Below are 11879 nucleotides of genomic sequence, written 5' to 3'. Positions count from 1 at the left end.
AAATTTTTGCTTGATGCATAAAGTTAAAAGATTAAAAATGATAAAACAAGTTAAAAAAAAGAGACTTTTCCATTTGATTACATTTTGTATGATGGATTATGTAGAAAAAGTAGAATTGGGCTGAAAGATCTATCGCTTTATCACCTCTTCAGGTTGTAAATCGTGTTTTTAAAAAGTAACTAAGTAACTAAGTAACTAAGTAATTAATTACTTTTGAAAATAAGTAATCAGTAAAGTAACGGGATTACTTTTTTGGGGAAGTAATCAGTAATTAGTTACTGATTACTTTTTTCAAGTAACTTGACCAACACTGCTCCCTAATAGAAAACACTGAACTGTTCTCAAGTGACCAACAAAAGAATGTGTGAGCATGAGTAGTGGATATAAATGTGTAAAGTGTTGAGGTGCTTGGGACATCAGAATTTTACTGTTAAATGACTTATACATTAAGGTGATACATTTATTCACCAGAGAGAATTAAGGAGTGTTTATGCATCTTAATTAAATATTTTCTTTCCTTGTTTGTGCTGTTATATGTTAAGGTGCTCACAGTGTTTCTTTGATGAAGGGGGTGGTTTACCGCAGCAAGATGCCAGAAACAGTTTGTTTTATAGTTACGTGCCAGAGATTTTACTGGGAAGGAGGATATTGCTGACTTCAACATTTTTTTTTAAATATTATTATTATTTTCAGTAGAAAAAGAAAATATATCAAGTATCTCCTGTGAACCCAGCCTGGGACACACTCACATAAGCCAGTGTACCCCTTCTGCTATTCCCTGAATAAAATTCAAATTCAAATTCAAATTTTATTTGTCACGTACACAGTCATACACAGTACGATATGCAGTAAAGTGCTTAGACAACTGCTCGTGACCTAAAAAAAAAAAGGCTATGAATAAGATAGGAAATAAATATCCATCCATTCGCTTCCGCTTATCCTTTTCAGGGTCGCGGGGGGCACTGGAGCCTATCCCAGGTGTGCAAGTAGATGAGAGTAGGGACTTTAAATATAGGAACTATGACTGCTAAAGGGAGAAAGCTGTCTAATATTATAGAGAGAGGGAAGGTAGATATATTGTGTACAAGACACCAGGTGAAAGGGAAGCAAGGTCAGGAGCACTGGAGGTCGATTTAAGCTGTTCTACCGTGGTGTATATAGAAAGGAAAAAATGAAGTAGTGATAATCTGGAAAAAGAAGTATGTGAATAGTGTTGTGAAGGTGAAGAGACTGTAAGACGGGATCAGTTGTTTGAAGCTGGAAATCAAAGGAGTTATACTGAAAGTTGTTGGTGTGCATGCCCCACAGGTTGGATGCCAAAGCAAGAATAATTCTAGAGTAAGCTTAATGAAGTGATGCGTCCCCAGGAAGGAGAGAATGGTGATTGAAGCATACTTTTAATGGATACGTAGGTGATAAGGAGGTGTTGGGTGAGTTTGGTGTTAAGGAGAGAAAATCAGAACGACAGAGTGTAGTGGATTTTGCAAAAAGGATGTGGCAAGGAAAAACCTTGGAGAACTTGGTGAAACTTGGAGAAGGAAAAATGCTGCACAGAGTTCAGGAGAAACCCCAGACAGTCTCTGGGTTTTAAGGGAGAGTTATCAGATGAGTGCGAAACTACATCACAAATGGCGAGGGAAACTACTGGGAAGGTGTTTGTTGTATTCTCTGGGAAGAGGTTCGAGGAGAACGAGACTGGTGTGGTGAAATGAGGAAGTGCAGGACAGTATTCAAATGAAGACGTTAGCAAAGAACACATGGGATAGTCGGGGAGATAACGAAAAGAGACAAGCCTGGTGGGAGGTGTACAGGAAAGTGATGTGTAGCAAAGAATAAGGCTTATATATGTATGTGTGGGCTGATTAGCTAGGCATAGATGTTAAGATGGAAAGGATGTGCAGCAGGTTAGGGTGACTAAAGATAAAAAGGGAAATTTGTGTTGAGAAGATGGGAGGAATAGTATTCATCAAGAGCTGAATAAAGCAAATGAGACAGAGGAGACAAATCAGGAAGTGCAGAGGATTAGGAAGAATGATAAGGCAGATAGTCCAGATGACATACCCATGGAAGTATTAAGGTGTCAAGGAGAGAGTCGGTGGAGGTTTTGACAAAATTGTTCCTCAACCCTGGAGAATGAACAGATGAATAACAAGCATCAAGTGCCAATTTTTAACAACATCCACTAGCTGGGACACATCCTCATTTAAATTTGACAGCATTTCTAGTAGATGATGACAGATGATGTTAGCATGAATTGAGGCTTGGGGAAGGCCTGAGAGGGGACTGGAGGCAGCTCCCTGGCCAGAAGAGGTATCTATGGAGGTGTGGTTCCACTCCTGAAATTCAGGTAAAGGGTGAAGTGCAGAGCTGTAGCAAGAGGGAAAAAGTCATGATACCATGACCATGGCAAAGTTGCTGAATCTAGGTTGAGCAGAGAGGTGATGATTGTTGAGCATTTGTGTGGCTTCATGTTGATAATCTGAACAGATGTGATGTTTTCTTCAAGAGTATTGATGGAGAAGTATAGAAAATATCAGAAGGACTGAGTGTTTGTGCATCCCCCAGGCTATTCGGGGCCTGAACCAGGTGTAGGACTGGACTCTCCCAAGCACGTCACTATAAGACTGGACTCTCACACACGTCACCACACGCACCACCACACATTTCCTATAATCCTATAATTCCTATAATTTATAATCCTTATCTTTATAATCTCTTCTGCTATTTGCACATTCTTTACTGTAAATTCCTAAGTTAATTTGTAAATTTTTGTAGTAAACTGTAAATTGTAAATATTGTAAAACTTTCCTTCTGTCATTTAATGGTCGGGCATTGTACAGCTACAAGCATTTCACCCCCATGTCATACTGCGTATGGTTGTGTGTGTGTGACAAATAAAATTTGAATTTGAATTTGATCCAACTAAGCATAAGCCAAGAGAGGAACAGTTGTACCGCATGAGCAGTTCAGGCGTGGCAGATATGTATGTGAGGGTGGTGCATGACATGTATGAGGGCAAAGAGATTGCGGTGAGGTGTGTAGCTGGAGTAACAGTCAAAATGGAGATGGAATTACATCAGGGATCAGGTCTAAGCCTTTCTTATTTGCAGTGATGATGCAAATAAGGCAGATAAATTCAGACAGGTGTCTCTGTGTAACATGATGCAAATGATACTGATCTGTAGAGAGAGTGGACGAGCAGGTGGACGAGAGCCTGGAGAGGTGGAGGTATGCCCTGGAAAGAAGAGGAAAGAAAGTCAGTAGGAGCAAGACAGAATACATGCGTGTGAATGAGAGGGAGACAGGTGTAACAGCAAAGATGCAACGAGTAGAGTCAGTAAAGGTGGATGAGTTGAAGTACCTAGGGTTGACCACCGGACAGGTTAGAAGAGAGGTTAAGACACTGCCTACAGTCTCTGTAGGCAGTGTGAGTGGATGGAGACAAGTGTCAGGGGTGATTGGTGATAGAAGCATAGCAGCAAGAGTGAAAAAGAAGGTTTATAAGATGCTAGTGAGACCTGCTATAATGTATGGGTTGGAGATGGCACTGATGAAATTATGAAATGTTACGATTTTCATTTGAAGTGAACTAAGTGGATGGAGAGGCAGGGCTCAGACGGATTGGACATGTGCAAAGGTGAGATAGTAGATAAAGGATGTTAAATGAGGAGGAAGATTCATAGATTTGTGAAAGATGACATGTGGAGGATTGGTTTGACACAGGAGGTTGCTAGCGACAGGGAGCAAATCATCTGCTGCTTACACACTCGCAGTGGAGGCAGCCAAAATAGGCATGAGATGGTTAAATCCCTCAATGGTTACCAGTGACATATCTAGGGTTATAACTGAGTTTTGGTATAGTCAGAAGGTAAAATGGTATATTTTCATAAACCAGAACAAATCAAGTGAATTTCTCTGTATTATTGTTTTTCTGATAGAAGGTTTTCATTTGGGTGATCAAACTGGGGTGGGATTCCTGTCCCGATGCAACGAGGCTAAATCAATATGCCAAATGTAACATGATGCAGAGAGGATGCCACAGAAATTATGTTTGAAATAATATTTGAAAACACTGAAACATTGAAAACACTTTAAGTACAATGACTGAGTCTTTAGATTTTAAAATACTTTATTTCATAAACAATATCTAAATTCAACTTGGTTGGTCACATACATACAGGTTACGTTAGAAAACGCTTGACTTAGAAGAAGAGAAAACAACAAGAACGGGGCATTCCTATCTGCTCTTTGCTGCTGCCACTTTACAAAGTGAAGCTCATCAAGCAAAGATGGTGGGGAAGGTTTAATGAGTTTCTTAATAGTTAGAAAACTGTGCTACACATGGATGATGCAGGTTCAACCACCTGCCCTGCTGAATTAATTCTGGTGATTCATGACAGCCTCTTCACAACCTCTTGCCAACATCATTTGCTACAGTTGCTTTCATTCGAACCAGGGAGAAAAACCCAATTAATACCAGGCACCTTTCCCATCTTCTGCTTTGTTTGCTCCTGGCATTAGTTACATTGGAAATTGATGTTTAAAATAAAGCATGGAAATGAGCAGTCACAAAATAAATAAATCCAAATGAAAAAAATACAATATTTTGGTCCAAGGTGTAAAGAGAGCTAGAAAAGATTCACATTGTTTCCCTATCTTCAAATAGGGCTGAAAGGTTCTTTACATGTTGGAAGACCGTCACCTGTGTGGATAGACCATAATAAATGTTCTCTAATATAGCCAAATATTGAGCACATTGTGCAAGATTGAAGACACTAATTGTGTAAAGAATGTGTGCTCCTATCAAAGCTTCGCCAGGTTTCAGTTGTTAGCTTGAGTTTTCGAAACGTTTACACAATAGAACAACACTAGGACGACACTAAGAAGGCATTGCTGTAAAGAGAATACGTTTGCTGAAGATCAATTTGAAATGCCTTTGTTTAAAGAATACACCAAAATGCACACATCACAAAAGCCATTCACGTATGTTTGAAAGAAAATCCCACAGGCTACGTACAGACCGCGTGTGCTCCTGCTCAACTCCCCCAAAACCCCACCTGCAAGAACTCATCTCTCTTTTCTGTACAGTGTGATCCGTTCATCTATCCCTCGTCCTGAGCTCACCGGTGAAGCTACAGTTGGTGAGGCATCGAAGAGGAGTGACTGAGGGTTCGGTGAGTTGTGCTGGGCCTGACAGTGCTTCACCATGCTGTGCCTGAGACAAACTGTGCAATACTGTGCTCTTCGTCCTCTGGGCTACCATCGCCGTTACCGTACAGCAAGTACAGTAGCACTCCAGAGGAGGCTGTGGCTGTTTGTGTTTGTGTATGTTTGTATTTGTGTGTGTGGTACAAACGTTGGCCAGGCAGTGATTAACTTGGGTCTCGCTATGAGGAGTCAAACTGTAAACAGTAGATTTAGTTTTCAATTTTTATATACAGTTGAGGATAAAGCATGTCCTTTCTTCTTTTGGGTATGAAGCAGAAAACAAGCTTCAACCACGTGTATGTTCGATGTTTGGCTTCACAGCAACAAGGGAAAAAAAGGTTTTTGTTATTCTACTTTGAAATGTATTGTCTTTTAGTGTTCTTTAGTCCTGTCATATCAAATGCCTCGAAAGGTGTTCCTGTTTCTCCCCAGTTGTTGATAATCAGTTGTTATGAGGTAACCAAGGAGTAGATCATACTGAAACACAAGAGGAAGAAGAAGAGGAAGAAAAAGGACAGGAAGAAATAGGAAGTGAGTCATCATGTTTGTGATTAAACAGGCAGGCAAACAGGAAACTTTCATAAATATTGAAATGATCTAATTTCTTGTTTTGGAATTATTCAGTATTCCAGCATTCCAGTGTGTGAGGGTTTATTAAGCGAGACCACTAATTCTTAATTCTTTTTTCTTACAGCTTACTCTGCTGCTTTTGGATACAATTTGAATTATTTTGGTTGTTTGTCTGAGTTAAGGAGAAAGAGTGTGTTTATTTGTGACCAAAGGTACCTTTTCTAGTCTTCTTTTCAGTTACCTGAACTTTTTTCACCAAAATCTCAAACATCTAAAGAAGACCAACTCAACTGACCATAAATGTTTTATCAATCTCTTAATTTCGTCTTCTGACTTTTGAACGTTTAAGGGCAAAATAACAGTTCTTTTTCAATTTAATGTACACTAAAAAGGACCTAAAAAGATGCAAGTCAATGACAGACTCTTTACTACTGTCTGACTAGCTAATGCCATTAGATGATTTTTGTTGTTTCAATGTTTCTTCCTGAGTTTATGGGCTTAGTCAATCATAGTTGGATAAGGAACGAAACCACTGTCTATTGCTACTGTCTAAATGAGTAGATAGTAGCCTGTGTTTAGCCATGCCTACCCCTCTTGCCACATTTGTTTTTTGTAAACCAAGATACTGATGGTGAAAATGTTAATCATGAAGCTTCAAAATATGACTTCAGAAACTGGATGATGTCACAGTAGCTACGTCCACCTTCTATACTTTCTATGGTTATCAGTCTTTTTATCCACTTTAAGTATGACGTCCTTATTATTTCAACTAAAAAAACTATATAAGGATGACTGTTCTCTCCAGAAAGACTTATGTCCAGGTATTCATACGATGGGGATTTAACAGGTTTAATGGAGTTAGAAAATACCAGCATGGAAAACAGGGTAGACATCTAAAGATCAAGAACAATATTCTGGCTGAAATCTTGAACTTTGGATTAAAACAAAGATGGAAAACTAAATACCAACAATGTTTAGGAGGTTTGTGATTTTGGGCTAGCTGGTATTACATGGGTAGCTACAAAGCTCTGAGTAGGCTAATATAAACAAATACAATTGTGCTTTAGATAACTGGTTATGAAAAAGTCTTGATCTTAAAGGTCCCAGTGAAATTAGACTTTGCCTGAGAGTGGTTGTCTTTTTGAAGTGTTAAATATTTGCTGTCCAGAGACAACGAACCTGAATGCTCTTGTGTACAATGAGTCTCTAAAACTTAGCTCAAAGCTGTGCTATACTTGAATAGTGCTAATAAAAAGCTACACATGGCTAGAATGACAACTGAATACTTTTTGGAGGACCCATTTTCAAAGAAAAATTGACAAATTTAGGAGTTTCTTAAAAAGGCGAAAGCTTTTTGCAGTGTAGGTCCAGGAAATAGGGTTGATATGTCATGACGCAATTAGTAGTGCTAACTGGCCAAAATATATTAGCATTCATCCAAATCCCAGTGAGACCTCCAGTTTGTGTTTCATTAAAATTTGTGCATCGGTTTGAGACCAACACAACACATTTAGTGATAATTAGTGATGTTTAACCTTAATAATGAAATAATAGCAAAAATACATATGTATATTCATGCTATGTAAGAATATCATATTCTGTGGTTTGGGCGTTTTTTTTGTCTTTCAACTACCATCACATAACCTTTAAGACAAATGGAATTAAAGTATATCTCACAGACAGAAATACAAGAACACATATTTATTTATTTCAAACTGAAAAAAGTAGCTTGTCTTTAAAAGGAGGGGATACATGTTTGACAAAACGCTTCTTGAATGCAGTAATAACATAATGCTTTGCAGTAAATATCACAAATTCACATTTTTAGGTTTTTACCATGACCTAAAAATGTAAAAACAACTATCCTTCCTGGCATGTTTTTTATTATTTCCCAAAAGCCAGCAAAAAAGTTGCCACTGGATGCAAAATAAAAAAAACAAAACAAAAACAAAACAGAAGCCAATGAGCATCATGTAATGCAATGAGGATGGGACAAAGAAGCTGTCAAACACACATTTGCAAGAAAGTGGCAAAGTGATTGCACCAAAGTTTTTCTGTAAGTCAGCTAACAACACTGATGAGCTTGTGACCAAATGTAGAGCAGATACAGCACTATGGCCTCATTTGACCACAAAGAAGAAACGCTCTGTTGTGTTTACCTAGAGAAAAGAGAGAGAATAAAGAAGGGCTGAATGACATAACAGCAGCACAAATCACAGATCGGGGGGTTTGACACTTGTCTCATTGAGCTGTGACTTGACAAGAACAGATCAGCACTTTGTTGACAGTAACGAACAACTTGAAACATTTGTGTTCATCTCAGAAGTCTTTGCCAGCTCTCGACACCTCTGTTAATCTCTAGTGGTGAAAAGCAGGCAAGTGTGCCAAATTGACTCATGAATACCCGTGGACAGAGAGAGAAAAAAGTGATTCAGAGAAAACGAGAGACAGGAACAGATATCAAACGTGAAAGGCCTCATTTCTCCTCTTTAATAGTTACCAACTTCCTCCTGTTAAAACCTCTGAGAACTGGCTTCATTATTAATATTTAGACTTTTAGCTCTTTCAATTACAGGTCTTTCCCTTTCACACCCAAAGTAGATGTAAACTGAACATAATGTAAATGATAAAATATGACCTTTTATATTTGTAGCTGCTCACATATGTGTTTTTGGATGATAGATTTACAGTTACATCCCAAATATTTTTTTATACATTTAAATCAATCTGGAAACTCCAGAGCTGAGAAATGAAGCCAATGCTGGAGTGTCAGAAACTGTGTTCCTCTAACAGGTGGGAATCCCCATACGACTACCATGTTAAAATGCCCAGTTTTACAGCATTATATGTTTACAGCCTCGAATACAAAAACTGTTTTGCCCTTTGGAACTATTGTAGACTGGGCGAAAATTTACCCTATATCATTCACTTGGATTTATTTAGGATCAGAATTAAGGGTAGCTGTAGTTTGTAGTGCATTATCACATTATCTTGTGCATTATCACTCGTATTTTCTTTCTCCCATTTTTATTTCTTGCCTCAAAGTTAAAATAAGTTTAATTCCTGGGGGGCAAATCTTCCGTGCTAAAAGTGATTTCACATGAATTTTCACGCATATTCCATGGACGGTCATTACATACCCCCAGTTCCCTGTCCGTGGGCATCCTTCCAGTTTTTGTTCCAGTCATTGTGCTATACACCATCTGGATATAAGTAGCTTACCAAACTTGATAACTGATCACTAAGCATTCTAATCTAATCTAAAAATGGTAACTTTGGATCAAAAAACAACATCAATGTTCAGAAACCAATTGGCTGCTACATCTAACTTTTACATATAGCCTATGGTTTGTGCCTAGAGCAGTGTTTCCCAACCACTGTGCCGAGAAATGATCAGGTGTGCCATGGAAGATTATCTGGTTCCGCTTGATTAGTACTCTAAGCGATCAACGTGAGTAATGGGCAGAACAATTACATTCTCTTCTACTAGGGGGCAGTACTACTAGCTGCTCTAATTAAATTGGTTGCTAACTGCCAATAAAACAGAAGAAGATGGAAAGAAAATACATAATAGTCATGCTTGTGAGTGAAACAACGCAGCACTTAATAGCAATAGATGAATATTTGAATAAAAAAAAGTAGTCAATCGGACCTGGGTCCTGGAGCAAATTTCGACCCAGATGAAGGCCCTAGTAGGAGTAGTGGTCAGAAGAAAGCAAAAAAGGTATACTGGGGACAAACCGGGCCACTTCTGCTATACCTGGTGGTTTTGTTTGGTGGTGTGCCGTGTGATTTTTCTAATGTGAAATATGGGCCATGATTCCAAAAGTATGGAAAACACTGAGCTAAAGAATAGGAAGAATAATAAGAGTCTAACACTTGCTGTTGGCATATGCTACCGTGCATATGCCAGGAGAGGTGGACTTGTATTATAAATGCCCAATTAATTGGACATTTATAATATAAACTGAATTAGCGGTGAACATGTGCCCTTTGAAAGATGCCTTATTAGACAGGAACAATGTGTGTTAACAAGTTAATGTCCAATTAGTCTGAGTCTAATTAGAGTGTAGAGCAGGTTTGCATATCCTAAGGACAGTTTTATAATAATATTGAAACAGAGATCTCACGCCAAGCTCATTACAAATAGCTGCAATACTTTATTCATATGCACAACATGACTGAACTACTTAACAGGTGACCCCAGAGGTAATTTTTGTAGCAACCTATTATGACCCACAGTTACATTTTACCATTAACTGTTTTAGCAACAAAACACATCTTTTTTCTTGCTGTGAAAATTTAGTGTGACAGGGAAGTCAGTAGATTTAGCTATGTGCCAAGTCAATAAAATGAGGAGGTTGGGATCGATGGATGGCGTCAAGAAAACATCAACAATATGAAAGACCACTTTTTGTTTCACAATTCAAACCAATAATCATTGTTTCTTTGACCTATGACCTTTAACCCTATTGTTCCAACTAGGGCTGTCAGAAAAAAATCCATACTGAGATATTAATCAATACTAAAATTGATTTTTAGTAAAACCATTTTTAAAATATCTTCTTTATTTTAGCATAACTAATACCACAAAAGTTCATTTTTAACTTTTTCATAATGCTTTTCTACTACAAAAATTTCTATGATTTAAATGTGTTATGTATTGTGTTGTTTCATTTCTTTATTAGTTATTAGTTATTAGATATTCTGAAGGTAAGATACATTACAGATAAAAATGTCACAGATAATTGATCTAATTTATAATTTTGAAAATTCGTGGAAAATTAACTTATCTTTTTCAAAAAAATGGCTTCTTTGCCATTACTTCTCTTGTTGCAGGATGAGGTCAAAAGTTTAGCTGCGATATGAAAAAAAGTACCAATATTAAGTTTGAAATTCTGGTATTGTGACAACTCTACTACTCTAAGTTTCCTTCTCAACCCTCTCAACATTTCTGCGCACAAAGCCCAAACAAGCCATTATTATAGCATTGTTACATCATAAAGGTTACTTATTTATTTATTTTCCAACAGTAATATATAACTGTTGGTGTATGTGCTTTCATGAGTACACTCTTGTGGGTTCAGTTATAAGGTAAGATCAAGCTAAAAACATGTTTAGGTTACATAGCATGTCATGCCTCTCTCTAGCATAACAGGAGGTCAAAAAGTCGACTGAGAATGGTATCAGTTAGTTTTCAGCAGTCGGTTCTAATGATATTTGCTACCGAATAGCAAAGACATCACAGCAGCAAACATCAAATCAGTTCTAGTCCACTGGCAGGTACAATTCATTGAACATTGTGACATAAATGTGAATTAACATGTTTTGCTTCTGCTTCATTGAAATGTAGTTTGTTTCCCCGACCTCAAATATCACCCCAGTAGCTAACACAGTAAAAAAAAATACAATATGTAGTTTCTGCTCATCTGCAGTCCTGCAGATAATGGAGTGTTACATCATCTGTGGTAAATTTTCAGTATATTCTCTGTATTAAGGGTTAATATAGTAATATAGTAACAGATGTGGGTCCTATAAAACTCCTACAAACCTGCCATTAATTAATCCTTCAATCTTAAATATGATCAACCTATCTCTAATAATCGACTATGTACCACAGGCCTTCAAGCTGGCTGTAGTTAAAGCTTTACTTAAAAAGCCATCTCTAGACCCAGCAGTCTTAGCTAATTACAGGCCAATCTCCAACCTTCCTTTCATATCAAAAATCCTTGAAAGAATAGTTGTCAAACAGCTAACAGATCATCTGCAGAGGAATGGCTTATTTGAAGAGTTTCAGTCAGGTTTCAGAGTTCATCACAGCACAGAAACAGCTTTAGTGAAGGTTACAAATGATCTTCTTATGGCCTCTGACAGTGGACTCATCTCTGTGCTTGTCCTGCTAGACCTTAGTGCAGCGTTCGATACTGTCGACCATAATATCCTATTAGAGCGATTAAAACATGCTGTAGGTATTACAGGTACTGCACTGCAGTGGTTTGTATCATATCTATCTAATAGACTCCAATTTGTGCATGTAAATGGAGAGTCCTCTTCACACACTAAGGTCAATTATGGTGTTCCACAGGGTTCAGTGCTAGGAC

General features: G+C 37.8%; 1 protein-coding gene across 6 annotated transcripts in view; it reads right to left on the bottom strand.

Annotated features, from left to right (window-relative positions):
* Nucleotides 1-4111: 4111 nt before the first annotated feature.
* cnih3 (cornichon family AMPA receptor auxiliary protein 3) overlaps nucleotides 4112-11879 on the bottom strand; it is a 133144-nt gene continuing 125376 nt past the window's right edge. For 2 of the 6 annotated variants that reach the window (XM_026194025.2, XM_080289845.1), the window contains exon 7: nucleotides 4112-5685. Coding sequence is in view for 2 of the 6 variants with exons in the window: in XM_080289847.1 (XP_080145973.1) it covers nucleotides 5658-5685 (28 nt within the window). In the remaining 4 variants the exon portion in view is untranslated. Of the gene's footprint in view, nucleotides 5686-7464; nucleotides 7938-11879 lie in introns of those variants that run through there. The other 4 variants (XM_080289847.1, XM_080289849.1, XM_080289846.1 and 1 more) reach the window with 4 other exon arrangements.

Source organism: Astatotilapia calliptera, chromosome 15, assembly GCF_964374335.1.
Source record: "Astatotilapia calliptera chromosome 15, fAstCal68.1, whole genome shotgun sequence".
In the NCBI taxonomy this organism is placed as follows: Eukaryota; Metazoa; Chordata; class Actinopteri; order Cichliformes; family Cichlidae; genus Astatotilapia; species Astatotilapia calliptera.
Note: the sequence above shows the minus strand (reverse complement) of the source record. Positions and strands in the feature narration are given on the sequence as shown.